We start from the raw sequence: 18,856 nt of genomic DNA on the forward strand, positions 1-18,856 counted from the left end.
ATTTGTTGCTAGAAGTATTCCCCAAGCAGTACCACCCCAAAAGGCTTGGTGTCAGATTATTTCTTGCAGTACAAGGCCTGGACCCAGGAAGGAGGAAGCCTTCTAAGGTATCTCCTCATGGTTTAAGCAAGCAGTATAAAAAAAAAAAAAACAAAAAAAAACTCTCCAGCTTCACTTTCTCCCATCCTCTTGAGTTTAACCGGAAAGTAACACATGGGATTTTACCTAGGTTAACTCAGTGCTGCCATCCCCTGTATGGAGCTTGACTATAATGATCCAAGTCTCCTGTTACACCAACTCAGCAAGCTATTTCCCCACCTTCCTACTGAGAGAGGGCTCTGCTCATATCCAGATCGGTCTCCTGTGAACACTCCTCTACCTAGAGCACTGTACCTCAACAAGACTGCTTCCCTATCCCAATACATTTCTAGGCAAGAAAGTCCTCTTAAGGTTATATAGGCATAGCTTTAGAGCCTCACAGTTTGCACTACACAACTTCTGACTTTCCAAAGTAAATGAGATTTTTAAAATAGATTTCTCCCGCTCCCCTCTATGAAACCAGCAAGTCGTATCACACCAGACAAAGGCAGAATTTACAGCACTCAGCAATCTGTCTACAAAATATTTATTGGTAACAGCCACAATATTGAATTTTCCACATATGTAATATTTCGTGACAAAGAATAATTTGACTTCATGTATTTACACTCATCTGCAGATACCACCTAGCAGTAAAATTTACAATACCAGCTCAAAACCAAAGAGACCAGCTTCTTCTCAACAGGAGACTCTTAAAGTGCAAATATAGTCAGAAGCAGCACTGGGAAAGATACACTGCTGCTTCCAAATTTGTTCACTCAAGTGCTTCCATGTCCTCCAGAGCAGTAGCTGGGACATTAACCAAGGATGTGGGATCCTCAAGAAGTCAGAAAGACTAACAGCCTCCTACAGCCCAAGCAGATGAGCTCAGCCAACATCACTCATTCAGGGGTGGGCTGTTGAGTCTCGGTTCCCCCTCATTTTTATTTCATCCCCAAAAACAGAGGGCTCCTCTTAAAGATCTCAGATTTGGGTGGTGGGGCACAGAATGCTGTTTCCTGCTTGGCTTTACAGAAGTGCAGACACCGCTATATTCAGGAGCGCTGTTTTTAATGAGGTATGTTTCTCATTAGCTGGGTGCCAGGAAGAGCACGGGAGGTACAGTCCTGATACTTTCAGAGAAGCATGTAGAAGCTGGAAGCCAAAACCTTTATTCACCTAGTCTAGAAACGCACAATACTGAAGTTTCTTGACAATCCTTGGCACACTTCCCTCTTTTAAAGGCAAACGGAAAACACTCACTGCTACATCGACCAATAAAGATGTCTTTACCACTGTGTAGGTGGCAGCAGGCCTCTGGAAAGCATTGTTTTAACTTTGAACTGAGCATTAGTGCGGTGTTGTGCACAAACCTGTGAATTTATCATCACTCCAGAATGCCGCTGATATTCTTAATGTGTATGTCCTTCTAGATTGGTCCTTTGGTCCTCTTTTTAAAACATTTCATGCTGCAATGCACACAAAGTTTACAACACTGCAAGCAGAAGAGAACTGAACGTTTCTTAAACAAGCACTCAAACCACATCAGCAAAGAACATTTTTAGAATAACAGACTTCCAAATGCTTCCCTGTCAAAAATAACAAGAAAAAACATTTGGGGGGTATCCATTCACTTCTTCAGGCATCAGACTTTAAAACCCTGAAAGACCATTTGCTACTGAAAGTCAAACTGTTAAAATGCACTACAAATCCCAAATAGCTGCATGTTACAAACCACTGCAAAATACGGCTGCTTACAGGAACACTGACAATGGTAAAATAGCACCAAGCAGCCTGAAGTGCAACAACACTGAGCTTAGGAGGTGGCTGTGGAAACTTTGTCAACCGTGAGGACTGAGATACCCTTCTCCCCGGGCATTTATAGGTGCTGGTGGGACAGTACATGCTGGGAAAAGGGATGCTGGTGTGGCAGCATGAATCTCTCATCTGCAACTCTAACAGCCCAATAGCTTGGTGAGATCACAACTACTGTTCCGTTGTTCCCTTCAGTCCTCCACCCTGGGGGAAGGACACGCTCACATCACAGGTGATGCCATTAGAAATGGCTCTAAATATGTGCAAGAGCATTAGGGTAGGCAAGCCAGAGCCTAAGCAGAAACCAACCACAGCATTGATTCAAACATCAGGTTTATCAGGCTGCCTCGTGCACAGCAGTCTTTCTGACAACTGTCACAGGCAGATACTGCAGCTGGGTGCGCACCACTGCTTTAAAGGAACCAGCAGTGGAGAACACTCATTCCAAATCCCCAGCTCTTAGCACAGCACATTTCCACTTGACAAGGGCTAAAAAAAAGAAAAAAAAGGGGGGGGGGGGCAAGGAAAAGCAAAACAGAAGCTGTTCTATAAGCCAATTTACTTGCGGAGAGAGACATGTTCTGAATTATATACAGGGCCCCACAGTCGAGATGAACATTGGTGTAATATGGAAGACACAGACAACTGACCTAAGGCAAAATGCTCGAGCACTGTTTTCCAGTACGGACTGAAGCTTGAGAGCACAGAGAACATGCCCATTATTGTTTGCCACCTTGCCAGCATTTTGCATTTGGGAGAGGGCATGTACGTGTGACAGTGAGGGAAAGAATGGACTTTCCAAGCTGTGACCCAGTATATAAAACCAAGCACACCGAGAAAGAATACAATGAATAATGAATTGCTGAGCCTGTCATGGCCTACCGTTGGATGCATCTGATCAGCAGTGTTTCAGGAGAAAGAACCTGGAACCAGGCCTGAAGACTGGCTTGCCAACATTTCTGTACCGTTTGCCATCGAGCCCCTCTGGGACAGGAGAGCGCGTCCCTCCCATCTCCCTTGGTGCAGGGCCACAGCAGAGCGAAGCCACCATGACCGCGTTAGATTTCTTTTAAATGCAACTCCATCTAACAAAGGAGGCATCACTCTTTTGGGGCTGAAAACCTGCAAACCCTGTTAACAAGATGCATAATGGACTAACCGCACGCTGTTGGCGTCAAAGGGATACAGGTCTAAGCCCAGTTCGGGCTTAATTTAATGGAGCTTATTTACAAACCAGGAGGGGAAAATTGCATTGGTAGGTAGGTAAGGTAAACAGCCTAGACACCCCACAATACTGGCCCACATCAAGTTCTTTAATATCTAAAAGTAAAAAAATATGGCCCATTCCCACTGCCCTCCCCCCATATTATTTACAAGTAAGATCAGCCAAGATGATACATAAGGAAGATACACAGGCAGACTGTGCTTTCAGTCTCAGTTTGGTTTCTCCATCTTCCTGCTGACAGACTCCTTTATTGCTTGGGACACTGACCAGACCTCATCAGTACTGTGTGCGCCCTTTGGGATGCTGGCACAGCGAACAGCAGGGAGGCTTCTTCAAGCTCTGGCAGTGGAAAAAAACTGCACGGTTTGTTGCACGCTAAAATCGCCAAAAAAGGATGATAGGATGTATGATGTAAATTTACAGTCACCCACTCTCAGCATGTGTTCAACGGCAGGAGACTTCAACATCTGCTATTTGAGTTGAAAATCGTCAGTGTTCACATTTGGCACAGAAGTAACTTTCCATCTGTGGATTGCAGTGAAACAGAGATCCCAGATGTAAAAAACGTGCACTTATGGGAAGTAACTGCACAATCCACTTCGGAACATCAATTGCCTTGTGCACTTACAGAAGAACAAACAATTACAGCTTAAAAACTGCCACAAGCATTTTGTAAATATAGCAGTCTCCATTGCTCTCAGAAATAATACTGTGCCAGTTCCAACTTCAGCTGAAGCCTGCTGGGCATGGACTGGAAGGTAAGAAAGCATTGCATGGTACTTCCGAGCACACTAGGAGGTCAAGTGGAGGAGTCCTTGGAAAGGAATGCAGCCAATAATGTAAGACATACGGAAACATACATAGGAATGGGAGCACAGTCTAGGAGATGTAGGCAATTCCAATACTATTCTTGCAAGAATATGCTGCTGTTAGCAGTATGGAAAGTCATCTGACAGTAGCCGCAGTGTAGGAATTAGTCATCAATAGTTGGCAACCAAAAGGCCTATAAAAGAGGAAAGAAAGAACATCTTTTACAGAGCAGAATATAAATCTCTTACAGAACAAGGCAGGAGGTGCTCACTGCTCCCCTCCACAAGTGCTCAGGCAGAAACTAGTGGAGAGGCACTAACACCCTCCCAGGGCTTTAAATCCTTTCTTATACTGGTTAGGTTTGCATTGCACATTCTCCAGAGCAAGCCAGTCTTTTGCAGAATGAAAATACCAGCTATGTACAGCAACCTAAACACTCACACTTCTGCTGGCACATCCGTTCACTGCCCCATCTTCATGCCCCTGTTTTCTTGCCAGTATCTGGTGTGCTGCCCCATGTACCTACCCACCGGGTAAGGTGCAACCAAGGCATGACAGAGGCCTGGCTGTCACCAAAAGCCCAAGGTAATGCCCACCAGCGGCACAGAACTTTGAGATTCCTTTGCAAAACGGTCAGCACATCATCAAACTAGGAGGAACTTACCATATTTGAACATGCACTAGCAAAAGTCATGAATTTGGGGTTGAACTGCAGACAGGTTATAGGACCTGTGTGTTTCCCATCCAGCACAGCCACTTTCATCCCGCTTTCCCCGTTCCATACATGGATCTTTCCATCCTCTGATCCTACAGAGAGGAATGGAAAAACAAGATGCACAAGATATATTGGAGAGGCCAGAAGAGAAAGTAAAGTTCATAATCTGTCAGCAAACCATAGAACAAGCAGAGCTCCTCTTCATAGCTTAACTTTCCAAATTCTCAAAAGCATCACTACAGCAATTACAAAATATCACTGGAGTTCACACACCTGTATTCAAACATAAGGTTTGTATCTTTGCACCATGGAGACCCAACACAGTGCAACACTTGCTGGCCTGCATAAGAAGCAGTGTGGCCAGCAGGTCGAGGGAAGTGATTGTGCCCCTGTACTCGGCTCTGGTGAGGCCGCACCTCGAGTACTGTGTTCAGTTTTGGGCCCCTCGCTACAGGAAGGACATGGACGTGCTCGGGCGAGTCCAGAGAAGGGCGACCAAGCTGGTGAGGGGTCTGGAGAACAAGTCTTACGAGGAGCGGCTGAGGGAGCTGGGCTTGTTCAGCCTGGAGAAGAGGAGGCTCAGGGGCGACCTTATCGCTCTCTACAGTTACCTTAAAGGAGGCTGTAGCGAGGTGGGGGTTGGTCTGTTCTCCTACGTGCCTGGTGACAGGACGAGGGGGAATGGGCGAAAGTTGCGACAGGGGAGTTTTAGGTTGGATGTTAGGAAGTACTTCTTTACCGAAAGGGTTATTAAGCATTGGAATGGGCTGCCCAGGGAGGTGGTGGAGTCACCATCCCTGGAGGTCTTTAAAAGACGTTTAGATGTAGAGCTTAGCGATATGGTTTAGTGGAGTACTTAGTGTTAGGTCGGAGGTTGGACTCGATCTTGAGGTCTCTTCCAACCTAGAAATCTGTGATACTGTGATACTGTGAACACTATTCTGGCAAAGACATTAACAGCCACAGTCACTCATTTGAAAACGAGAGCTGATACCAACCAAGTAAGGAGGAAAGACCCTTGTCAACTTGCACTGACATATGAGAGGACAAAATCTGTGTGTAAGAATCACTGTTCATACAAGTTCTCAGTTCAGGCACAGAACTAGATAAATATTTCATTAGGTAGGCACAGAATCAACTCAAAGGCTTTCCATTGAAGCTTTCAGTGCGCTATGCCAAATACCAGAAGTTCAATGGAGACATGGACTCCCAAAATTACAACAATAAGGTAGGTTTTTTCACTTTAAAATGTCGTTTTACAAACATCACTATTTTCAGGATGAACTCTGAAGCTGGGTGCTTAGCTTTGTTTCACTATTTTAAATAGTATTCCCAATAAAATGCATGAAATTTTCTTATGCTTCTGTATTTACACATGTGGCCTTTCAGGTAGGAAAGATTAAGGAGCACAAGTTACAACTTAACCATATTTAAAACTTGAACAGATAAGAATTTTGGAACTTCTTCCACCAAAATTTTCATTTGGAAGGCCACAGTAGGAAGGTAAATTTATGCAATAAAGTGCCCCCCATAGACAGACTAAACATCAGGTTGAAGAAAGTAAGAACAATCCCTTCTTCTCCACAGTGAGGAAGTTCTCAGCCAGAACAAAATAAAGTTTTGCCAAGACATATACAGGCTCGTGTAAATTTCATTCTCAAAGAGTAAATTACTAATGAAACAGAATATTCCTGCCAACCTAAAGGGGGCTTACAGCTACATTGTATTATTTAAATACTTTCTGTTTCCCAAAGACACAGTTGGAGACCTGAAAAAACAGACAATTTAAGAGCACTTAAATTTCTTCAAAGAAGTGTCTTACCTATCATGATGAACTGGGAGTCTGGTGTGAATGACGCCTCCAGTGTGACAGCCTTACTATTGTTGTATCCCTATGGCACAAAACAGGAGAATATGTGGTAGAGTGTTCAGTAAACTCACAGCCAAAGGGCAAAACCCCCTCCATGATACTGCAGAGCTCTCCGCATGCAGGTGGGCTGGAAGGCTACAACTGCTTTCTGTCATAACGTGCCTAAATTTATTTGCCCTCACTGATGAGAAACCAGAAACCTGCACAGAGGTACAGCACCAGCGTTTAAGGGGGAAATAAAGCTTCAAAGAATGACTAACAATCAAAATAAATTAGAAGACCAGCCAGCTGGCAAACATCTGCCTTTCGTACCTGTACAGGAGACTGAGACAGAGCCCAGAAGCTCTCAAAAAAAATCCTACTTATTTATCATTTGTGTTCATCTCATCCCAAACCAGCACCTAATGCTGAATTCCAAGCAGGTAACACATCAATGTGCTCACCCCAAACGTATGCAGGACAGCTCCTTTAAAGGCATCAATCAGTCGAATGAAGCCTCCGTTAGTTGATATAAGGATGAGTTTGCCATCGTTACTGAACTTCAGGCCTGTCCACTCACACGTTCGGTCATACTGCATCTTAAACGTAGCAAACGGCCCCTTCAAAGAAAAAAGGAGAAATATGATGCATTACTGCTAACAAGAATCCGCTTTTAACCTTAGCTCAGAAAGAAACAATATGAAATGAAAAAAGAAAAGAATAATGACAAAGCCTGAATCTGTTGGAACAGGTTAGAGTTAGTGGATATGAACTTTAACATTGGGTTCAAGAGTGGATTTCAGGAACTGGTGACGTCTCTGTCTACTAGACACGCACCAACCAAAAACTCTCTAGGTGCTACGTAGAGGCACCCCAGATAGTGAGTTGGAACAAACAAAACGAGTCTCTGAGCACTGAGTTTGTTACTTCTTGCAAGCTGAAAAGTGTAGGAAATGAAGTTAGAGTAGCTCACCTTGTCAAAAGAACGGAGATCATAAAGCTTCACCATTTCAGAATTGACTCCAGCAGCAAAAATCAAGCCTTCTGGGTCAAAAGAACACACAGGTTTCCCCTGGAGATGCATTAAACCCTACAAAACAGAGGAACTCCAAGTTAGTTTGCTGAACTGATATTTGCATTTCTACCAGCACCCTTGGAGAGCCCACTGTGAGCAGGACAACAGCCTACAGGCGGAATGACTGAATTTCAATTATGAATGTTGAGGTTTTATGAAGTTTCAAAGTCAGCTGCTCAAAAGCAACTTGACTATTTCATATCATCACACAGAGCTTCCAGTTTGCTGCAACGACAAAGATTACCTTGGAACAAATCAAGATCTCATTAGAACTGTCATTCACTCAAAAAGTATATTGAGAGGGGGGGATGTTGTGGCTGTATCAGCAATCATATCAGGCAGTTCCACAAAACACTGCTGCTGGAATCGATAGCGATGTGCTACCAATTATGGTTGTGAAGAAGGAGGGGAGAAAAAAAAAAAAAGGTATTTTGGAAGCAAGTTGAAACAGCTCTGGTAAACACCACCGCTGAACTTTCCATGCCAGCTTAATGAAAACTCATACTCTGGAAGCTATCAGACCTTGCCTATTTTTATGGCTTACTTTTAGTGAGAATTTTTCCTTAATTGACATTAGAAAAGACCTGAGATATATGATTTATGTATATATGTGTATATATATATACACACAGCCCTGATGAGAAAGACCTGGGGGTGTCCTTCCAATGGAAAGGACCCGTCCAACCCAAATTATTTTATGATTTTCTGTAAACTGACTGGCAGGCCTGTGTGTTAGCCAAATGTTTTTATGCCACTGTTGATTAAAGTGAACAATACACTTAAGAAACTTCTGCATTTCTGGAACACCGTTCCTCAGCAGCTTTTACTACTTCTCTATTTTCTAATTTAGGTCAGTTTCTCCCTGACATCTCTCAAGGCTAGGCAGTAAGCTAGCCAATGCTCAGGACCCTCAAAATCGGGACATCCTTGAGGTTTCACGATCATGTTTCAAGCCACTGTGGCTGCCATCTGATGGGCAAATGGAATATTACAAGTAACGCCTCCTCAACCCATTTCCCAACCTCTGCTGGATGCAGCTTCTAGTTACAAGCCTTGGTTTTGCTATTCTTAAAACTTCAAACATTAGTGTAAATCACAGAGCTGCCACCAAATTTACAACCTAGGCATCTGTTGCAACTTCAAGACTGAGATCCATTCCAAAGCAAACTTACACGTTCACATTAAAGGCACACTCCCACAGACAGGCAAAATTAAAATCTCTAGTTAGAAAAAGGTTATTTTTAGGGCCACTAAAACAATTTTGTGAGAAACGTAACCTTTATTTCCTTTTGCACTTACAGCTACAACACCTGAAATCAGTAACTAGCCCTCTTATGGGTGGTCTCAGTGAGATGAGCATACAGTGCTACGGTATGACCTATAGGGAACTGACAAACAGCTCAGCACCACTGAAAGGTGGAGATTTACTGCCAGTCTTATTTTCTTGCCATCTGCTGCCAGCTTGGATTTTTTTTCACTACGTGCAAGCATACATCCATTTTGCATCCTTCTAACTGAAAACACAACACACAAAGTATGCACATGAATTTGATATCGTACCTGGCAATTTGGAGAGCGGAGATCCCAAAGGCGAATAGTTTTATCAAGGGATCCAGAAATAAAAGTATCATCCACTGGAGACATTGAAAGGGCAACCACTCTGCAACACAGAAGATAACATGCCTCAAAGACAGAGGAAAGGAGTTAATGGAGCAACACAACCCACCAGCTGTGTACAAGCCCGTAATTGCCATGAACAGTTCTACAAAGCAAAAACCAGAGTGAATTGAGCACAACACAATTCAAGCTCATCACAGGCATTATTTCAATTTCTCCTGTACTGTCCCCAAGCCACATCTTACCTTTTGGTATGCCCCGGGAAATACCGGATGTATTTGTTGTCATGCAGCGAGAGGTATCGGATTGTATCTGAAACCATAAACAAACCATAAGCTTTATTACACCATGAGCCTAACCTTAGCTAAAAAGCTGTCACACGGTAAACTTGCTCTCCACAGCAACAGCAGTTTTGCCACAGTGAGTAAGTCTGGTCATTTGATTTCAAGTCAGACCTCAAGCAAACAAGTTTCCAAGGCAGAAGAGGAAGCCAAGCACCAGGAAGGATACTTCCCACAGCCTGAAGTCCTATTACATCTTAAAGACAAACCTTCATGTGATTTTTACATGTCAATTTCAAAGTTGTTCAAATTAAAGCACCAGTAGGTTTTATTCCCTCATTCTCACAAAATCAGGACATTCTAAGTTGCTAACATTTTATTTTTTGCTTTACAGGATGAATATTGCTGTTTTACCTACATACCTATCCATCAAGTAAGTCTCCAACTGAACAGTAAGCTTAGGAAATATGTGAATTTATCCAGAGAGGAGAAAATATAAACTTCCAAGCCAGGACAAGATCGTTTCAAAAATTAAATGAGAGCAGCACTATTTCTCAATTGGTGACTTTATTCTGAATAAAGACTAACATACTAAGAGTAGCCCAGAATTTTGGAAGACATTGTTGAGACTTCTGTCCAAGATTCAAATAAATCTTTGTAAGAGAAAGCAATTTGATGACATATCAGAGCACAGAGGTAATTTTTTTTAAACCTTCCTATGCAGATGCATTTGAGCAGTGAAACATGAGGAGTGAAAAGCTAAACATCTGACATCCGAAGGCAGCTTTCAGAAGGAAGGACTAACAGCATCAAAATCATTTCTAACGCTAATTAAAGGAAACTAGTTTAAGCTACTGCTGGATGGAAAAGATTGGCATGATGCACCTGCTCCATACAGTGCTGAGACGCCACACTGCTGTAACAAGAGGCTCCAAGGAAACCGAAGGAAAAGGACATTTTTACTTTTGACTCAGGAGAACAAGAGTCAACAGGATGCAATATGCAAGGAGCATTTTAACACTCGGGCTACGGTGTTTGGGTTTCTTTTTTTTTTTGAAAGGATCATTTTGCAAAATGTGGTCTCTGAAGAAGTTACCATTTTTGCCTGAAACTTCACATCAGAGATCAGAGTTCCAAACCATCCTCCAGCATTTGACAATAAAATGAAGGCTGACTGATCAAGCAGGAAAGATAACGCTGGTGACACACTGTTCTAAAAGCCTCTACGTGACCTTGGGTGGCTATCCAAAACACAAATCCCGAAGATCAGTGTCACATTCCATCATGACAAGAATCAACCTGCTTCAAGCACGCTGTTAAAGCACATCCGTACTTCCTCCCACAAGACCCATCGTTACCTGATTTCCAAAGTACCCATGCAGAATTCTTGGCAAAAGAGGAAGCCCTTGGGAACTGCAATCGCGTGATCCATTTTGTTGCCAGCGCTCTGTCCCAGGCAAGGCAGTGGCCTGTACAGTTATCTCCTGTACCGGGTGGTATCATAGACCCTCAAACTGTACAAACTACTACCTCAGCCTGGAATCAGGCAAGAGGAACTTGATTCGAAGGTCTTGAGGAAATCTTCAGAAATAAATGGATTGGTAGCAATTCCAACGTGCAACTTGCTTGGGAGCAAGCGGCAGCAGTCCTACACATTCCTCAGTTTATTTATCCTTCCCATTAGTGCAGGAAGGGCTACCACACACTTCGCCTGTATTAGAGGCTACAGAGTGTCTGGAATCCTACAGAACGCACTTTTGTTTTTATTACACTTAGATATACTTACACATTCTACCTTTTTATTTCATTCTAATTCAGTATTTGTCATAATGTTTTAATTCAGGATCAACACATTTTAAGTTTTGGTTCCTCAAAGACTTACCAATGCTTATAAACAAAAGCTTCAAATGCAAAATAGCATTAAAAACTGTTGATTCCATTGTTAACCATTAATTAATTGCAAATTAAAATAACAGCCAAGTCAGAATTGCTACATAATGACGTAATACCATAATAAAAAACAGTAAGCAGGCTGTGAAACAGACTGAAAAGGCAAGTGTTTCCAGTCACACGCCTAATCATTAAATCCAATTCTATTGGTAACTTCCTTGTTCCTACAGTTTCAGGCCCAGCTTGCTCTAGTTTAACTCAACTTCCTAACTCTTAACTTTCATCTGCTCCAGATTCATACTCCTTTGGCAACTTAGCACGCGTACACACACACACACACACACCACCAGTATCTCCACCTCCGCATAGGCAAAAACCGAACTACTATTCCAGAAATTGAGTTTACAAATACAATGTTAGAAACAATTTATGAAGTGCTGTGCTAAGACACTTGGTCACTGAAGAACAGTTAGATACTAACAGTGAGACAGAATTTGAAGAACCAATTGACCCTAGCTGGTTCTAGCTGTGGGAAGAAGCATTGCCTTATAGAAGGATTAACGATCTATTTATACATGTCCTTTTATTTGAAAGTCAAATTAAACTCGAATCCTTACATTAACAGAGTCTGTCACGAGGCTCTATAAAGCCACTTGATGTCACTGATTTAAAGAATGTAGCCATCACGGACAGCGACTGTGGGAAATGTAAGGTGGAAACCAGTGCTTTGTCTATGCCTATCACAAAAAAAGCAGTGAGCTTCGCTTCTGTTCAGTAGCCCCATCTCAGAAGAGCTCTACTACCTCCTCCAGGCTTGTCTGGTGATTTGCAGAGTTACCTGATTTTCCTGCCCTCCCTGCTGCAGAAGGGCAGAAGAACCATCCCCTTTCTTTGCAGCTGACTTGCCAGTGTACCAGGCAGGGCTATAGCACCTAGCCCACCTTTTGGCCTCATTCTCCTTCTTTGGCATTTCACGGGAGGAAGAAAGTAAGGCACACAAGCTGACTGACTACACTGGTAGCAAAGTGAATTTTGAATTTTTATTTTTCTCAGCTCCCCAGAGTCAGGAACTGATTTTTACCTCATTAACCATGCCTAAACACTTTGATGCTGCAGCAATATAACTCATGGCAGTATGCTTGAGGGACTTTCAGTGAGGTGTGCATTAGAGTTGAACATTAAATCCCATCTCAGACAGCATGCTCATCACTTAAAAGTTGCTCTAAGGTTTTTCCAGCTCTTCAGTGCTGTTTATCTAGGCTTGTAATTTCAAGTGTACAGAGATTAAAAATGCTGACCTACAGTGGATCACTTACCATCTATTTTGTTGGAGCTGTACACGACAGTGTTGGCTGCGTGCGTGTATCTGATGAGGTCCACCCCATACTTCTTACTGTACAACGTTCTCTTTGGTCTGTCAGAAGAAAGCAGAAATAATTGTACCCACTGCAACAAAAAGCTCAAACCGAAACTGCTCACACTGACAGTGCCCGTTTTCATTACCATATTACAGGATTGTTTCAAGAAGTCAGATGTTTTTATACAAAGAGAAGCATTTGTATTTCGTTGTCAAACAAGCACCTTGGTACTTTCTCCAAGACCATCCCTAGACTTGAGTTCCCCATGACGCCCATGAAATTCACTTATTAGTCTCCTTCAAAAATTCCCCACCAATGTCTACTATAAAGAGTTGGAACAGCTACCTTAAGAAGCCCTTAATGTCAAGCAGCACTACTTCAGCAGTACATTGCCCTTCAAAATCTCTAGTCCATTTGCTGCATATTTTAGATTCAGAATTTGTCTTCTCATTCTATGCTAGCTCAAAACCTAGAACAAAGTGTCTCATTCATACTAGGACTTCTTGGTATTAACACAAATATATAGCAGTGGTATAAAAAAAGCACTGGTAACAGAGTAGCTCTCAAACTGCTGGAGAATTGTACTCAAATCCTATCTTAATTAGAGCACAAAACTCAAGTGTAACATTACATGACAGAATTAGAGACATTCTAGAGAAAAAAGACATAACTGTTTTTAAAGGTCCAGTATGCAAGTGATGTACTGCAGTAAAAGAAATTTAAACTGCAAAGTAAATGTAGAAGCAGCAGTTTAGTAAGTGTATCTTTCAGGAGTGGCAGCACTGAAATGTGGTGCGAGGTCTCCACTGTGCTCCTTCCTCTTTCTTTCTCAGCTGAGGCAGCACAGTGGTTCCCGAGCTGGGCAGTGAGCCATCACGGGTACTGATCAGCATTAGAAACAGTAATTCCCGGAAGAGATTGTATTTTGAATCCAGAAATTGGTAACTCTCATTATTACCCAGGCCCACCCATAAAATGTTTTACTAATGCAAACAGAAGATGACAGCACGGGAATGGAATTGAGCAACAGGAGCAGTTTAAACCAATACTACTGCCAAAGAAGAGTTCACCAGACTACCCCCCCTCAACCGTTTCCTTGTTTCCATCAGCCCCAAACTGACACACCCAAACACGAGAAGGAGTCAGAGACTTGTCCTATCAGAACTAAAACAGATATCAATTCTTAAAGACTGATTCTTAAACAGCAGAAGCCATGGGGCTTTACTTCGAACATGTTTGCTAGGGACAAGTTTCCATCAACTGAAAGCCAATACAGCACGGGTAAGTAAAAACCCTACACCACCTGTACCACTTGCACCCAATCCCAACAGATTCTTCCTCAGTTTCTTCCAGCATATCGCTGTTTCAAAAGCGTCGCAGACGCAAACACGGTACAAATTTAGAACTGTACATACATAATGTACTTTAAAATACGAAATTTGAATTTGGACAGTGAAATTCTGTAATTTTATGCCTGACATACTTCCCTATACTGTTTCTGTAGCTATGTCAGCTGTGCTGTTGACCAATTTTGTTAGTTAAAAAACCATACTAAGACTCAGGTCTATTCCAGCTTTCCCTTATCAATGAAAAGTTTAAAGCTTAGAAGCTCTATTCAGAATAGAAAAGCAAATTATTGGAAGACCTGCTACAAACAAGAAGAACTACCAGCAGCAGCACAGCACCCAGGGACACCTGAAGGAGAGCAGTGACAAGAGCTGGCAGGAGGGAAGGCGCAGGCGCGCTCTGGCAGAGAACAGAGAGCACGCGCAGGGCAGCACTGATTCACTGGAGCGCACCTTTTGAGACAAACTTTGGGATTCAGTGTCAGTACCCAGAGCGCCAGGTACGAGGCCTCTGGGCTACACAACGGTCTAACCAGAAGAAAAAAAAACAGGGGAGTGCCATGGAAAGCAAGCACTAAAACCACCTTGGTAACTCCTGCTTTATAGGAGGCTGAGCTCTGCTAGCTCTGACAGCTCCAACTAGTTGAATTTGCAAGTTTCTCCACACTAGTTAAAATAACGTAGTAAAGAATACCCACACATACACAAGTGCGCTCTGAATGTGAGAAATGCCATGGCTATACGTAGCTGCTTTTGTCTCCCTTTTTTTAAACTGAGAGGAAAAATCCTTTAAAAGCCTGAGAATACAAAATGTTAACTCCAAGAGCCAAAGTCAAGCAAACACAGAATATGCACAGAGATAAAGACTAACAGATAGACAAAAGCCCCAATTTGCCAAAAAAGAAGGAAAGAACTTCTATGTTTTAGGCAAGGTGAAGTTTTCATGTAAAATGATGCAAGCAAAAACACGTCACTCCCCACATAAGACTGCCTGTTCCCAATTTACTTTTTAAAAATAAAACCAAGAAAACTAAATTTTACTTAAAAAAAAAATCACTATCAGTGACCATAACCCAAGTTTAAGGTCAATCTATCCAGCCCACTTAAAGACCAAGCAACGTCCCCAAAGTGAAGTACTTTAGGAGATTACAAATTTGCTATAAAGAATAGACGAAGCAGGCAAGGTTTGTAATATCATCCATACCTTGGTTTTTGTCACTCCTACAGCTACTGCTGGTAAAACCATCACCCAGAAGCAGGCTCCCTGAACACCCAGCGAACACCACAGCCATGTAGGAACACAGCTCCAGCACCTCTCGATTTGTACACAACTGATACTTACCAGAATACAAACTAAACCTTAGCTGAACCACCGTTACATCATTCCGGGTTACAGATTCACAGCCATGAGCCTCCTGGTCGAGTCTCAAGGACCACTCACTGCACATCCCCACACAATTCCATTCCGAAACTTTCCAGCATTCATTCTTAAGCCCTCACGGATGCAGCTAAGCCTCTTGGTTATGCTTTTGAGGCAGCCTATTACAGCGGTATTTCTTGATGCAGAACAGGTTAAAAAAGAACCACCGCTTAGTTGTTTACACGCTTTGAAATACAAGTGGAATCTCACGTCCAGAATTATTAGGTGTTCATGAAGAAGCAGCACACCGTTTTCGAGCTTGTCTATGCTCTGACTAGACATGACAAGAGAATCTGTCTTTCAAGGAGATGATCTTGTCCTGTCGGCTCTTTGCTACACATCGCTGTTCAAACTGTCCCAACACATTCAGAAACCGAAGTTCACTTCTGTGGGCTTGCTTATGCTGACAACACGATTCTCATATTGGTATGGCTTATGCCTGAATGGCAAAACAAAGCAAACCAGCATACCTGTACTACAACTAAACACAACTGCATTTTTAATTCAACCAACAGAACTCTTCGTAACAAGGTGGGAGGACTTGTCACTTTTACATGGGAAAAAGTTTTAACTCTCGGACCATTTGCTTAAGCAGGGTATGGCATACCAAAACCCAGCACACAGGAAGCTTGAGTTCCATGGCCTTGAAATGCTCGCTTAAGATAAAGAAAAAAGAAATCTGCAGGCCTAAAAATGTCAACTGCTCACAGCAACGATCATCCACAGACTCAACTTTTCACTGGGAAAGAGTGCCCTGCATCCCTAGGTACCTCTCAAAATCGCTTACATGTTGAAGTCAATTGACAGTACAGCAATTTTCAAATTAATTTTATAACCACTAGAGAAACACAACCTGAAACCTGAGTTACCTTGATGGAACGCGTCTGCCCTGTCCCCCTGCAGTAGAAAGCCATTATCTTCTACATTTAACTTAATTAAAGCAAACCCTCTCACTGTAAAGCATATTTCATTATTAGATGGAGATGAAAGCACTAAATGCCTCCCAACCCATCAAACTATTCTTTACAAGTTTGAAAGGGAAAAAGCAATCAATAGTATCTACATTAGCATCACTCAAACCTTCTACTGTTGTATATAATTAGGATCTAGAACACAACCCACGGCAGAAACCATCCATACAACATTACCTACTCTTACAAAAATGAAAATGAATTCATTTCAAAAAGAAGTTCACTGTATCAGATTGGGAACAGCAACAAGTTTCAATTGAAGAGCAAGCAAACTGAACAGAAGTATAAAACAACTGTCAAAAGCGGTCTGTAAACTTAAGAGAATATGCAGGACGTAATATTTCAAACACATTAAGCCTTGGTCTGCTGGAAAAAAGCAGGAGGGTTAGGAGTACCTGGCTAACTAGAAAACACGTTACACTGACACATCTACCACCTGGTACTCCCAGTCACTTCTTTTTCTCCCCCGCCTTATTACCCTGTCCTTTTCACTCTCTCCTACAGTACACACACTTGTTTTCCTTTCGCTTTCTGCATGGATATGATGCTGCCTAGTCTGATTTTACCCCCACCCACCCAAAAAATCACCTGTGAATTAAGTCTCTAAGACAAGCAGCACATTAAAATTTAAACAAAATGTACAAGAATTTAAAGAAGCCAAGTGTGTATTTGTACCAGTGAGAAAATGCAATCTCTAGTCTTAGCTTTTCTTTGCATCATCCCCAACGTTTCATTGCTATTGCACGGTACATCAAAAAAACAGCTCAGGATCTAGGCCCTCTTTAGCTTCCAATCCTCAGCTCCAGGATCAGCACCATTCTCTGCTACAGCTTTTACTGAAAACCAGCATCGAAACCATGCCAATTACTTTTTTTTTTTTTTAGAGCTTGAAATTATCCAAACACTGAGTTTTTAATGGAATAATGACATCATTTGGATCCATTTGCTTCAACTCTTACAGAATGTAAATATCTTTTGCTTACTTTCCAAAACATAAACCACCAATTCATACTATTGTTTGCCTCATTTGCATGTTTTTATCTTCTGAACAGCAGCACCATGTCTCAATGGCTGTACAAATTTCTGGAGTTTTATCTATAACTCAGGACAACCATCTCATGAAAGAAAGAAAGAAAGAAAACTGGGTAATTCTGTTCAAGGAGAAACAAGCACATCTTAGCTCATCAGCATGAAGTAGTATCAGTAAATAAACATCTTAGTTCATTAAATTGATATTGAATAGTGTTTGGGGATGTATATTTCAAGTGTCCTTTACAGATAAAAATACAACTACCAAAAGACATTCAGAGCACAGAAGACCACCTTTACGCACAACAGTCCCAGGTGCCACTTGGGAACTAGGCTTTACCGAAAATACCATCAAGCTTTTCTAAGTTATAGTGAACACACATTGCACCTTCTTAACCTTTCAGTTTGCTTACCTAACAGTTGAATGAAGTTGATCAAACCAAAGCATCCATACGCTGCTCACAGTAACTGCTACTATTTTAATGAGCGAGACTTAGGGCTGGAGAAGCCTGAGAATTCAGTTTGCATCCTTGTAACGATCTCTAGGCCTGGAAACGCGACTGGATTCAAACCCCCTCAACTTCAGCACTATTTAGTTCTCGCTACAGTGAACTCTCTATCACACTTGGGAAATTACCAGCTCCAGCCTAATTACCAGCACCAACCTAGCGGAGATAACGAGCAGAGACACCCACCAGACTGCAGCGCTCCCACCTCCGCACCCCACTTCACCCCTTTATCCAAAGCCTCCCAGGGCATATCGCCGCCCTGCTGCTTCCCAGCCTCAACTAAAAGCGAGGGAGGAAGAAGCGGGGGGCGGCAGCCCAGCAGCCCGCGGACAGCCCCGGAGCCCTGAGGGCCTCGCCCCCGGCGGGGCCGGGCTCCCTCACTCACTTGCCCTCCTGGCAGTCGTAGAGCACGATGGAGTCGTCGTCGCTGCTGGAGATGACGGTCTCGCCGTTGGGGCTGAAGTCGAAGCAGTTGATCTTGTCGGAATTCTCGCGGAAGACCTTGGCCACGCGGAAGCTCCGCAGCACGTTGTCCGTCAGCTTCATCGCGCCGAGGGCGGCGGCGCTAAGGGGAGCCGGGCGGGGCCGGGCCGGGCCGGGCCGGGCCCGGCGGTGCGGCGGGGAGGAACGGCGGGCCGGGCCGGGCCGTGCCCTGCCGGGCCGTGCCGCGCCAGGCCAGGCGGCGCCCCGCGGCTGTGCTGTGCTGTGCTGGGCCGGGCCGGGCCGCTTCAGGCGGCGGCGAGGCGGCTCCCCCTCATTGTGTCCGCCATCTTGCTGCAACGCCTGAGGGAGGGGCGGCGCGCGGGGCACCCTGGGGGAGAACGGCGGGGCGCGCGCACAGCCCGCTGGGATTGAGAAGGGCACCGGG

The 18,856-nt window shown here is 43.3% G+C and overlaps 1 protein-coding gene across 1 annotated transcript; it reads right to left on the minus strand.

Annotated features, from left to right (window-relative positions):
• Window positions 1–609: 609 nt before the first annotated feature.
• On the minus strand, window positions 610–18,764 carry WDR82 (WD repeat domain 82). Its single transcript, XM_080606239.1, has 10 exons — window positions 18,608–18,764; window positions 18,374–18,553; window positions 12,672–12,769; window positions 9,430–9,496; window positions 9,128–9,227; window positions 7,466–7,582; window positions 6,957–7,112; window positions 6,466–6,535; window positions 4,593–4,735; window positions 610–4,121 (listed from the first exon to the last, which is right to left on the minus strand). Exons 2-10 carry the CDS (start codon window positions 18,532–18,534, stop codon window positions 4,092–4,094), a joined length of 942 nt encoding a protein of 313 aa, XP_080462365.1. The 5' UTR covers window positions 18,535–18,553; window positions 18,608–18,764; the 3' UTR covers window positions 610–4,091.
• Between the last annotated feature and the right edge of the window lie 92 nt (window positions 18,765–18,856).

The sequence above is a fragment of the Anser brachyrhynchus genome (assembly GCF_964034855.1).
Source record: "Anser brachyrhynchus genome assembly, chromosome: 10".
In the NCBI taxonomy this organism is placed as follows: Eukaryota; Metazoa; Chordata; class Aves; order Anseriformes; family Anatidae; genus Anser; species Anser brachyrhynchus.

Coding starts and splice junctions, on each gene's coding strand:
- WDR82 (XM_080606239.1), bottom strand. CDS start 18,534: ATGAAGCTGACGGACAACGTGCTGCGGAGCTTCCGCGTGGCCAAGGTC. Junction 9,228..9,429: donor TTCCCGGGGCATACCAAAAG/GTAAGATGTGGC, acceptor TCTGTGTTGCAG/AGTGGTTGCCCTTTCAATGT. Junction 7,113..7,465: donor ATCTCCGTTCTTTTGACAAG/GTGAGCTACTCT, acceptor TTTTCTTTGAAG/GGGCCGTTTGCTACGTTTAA.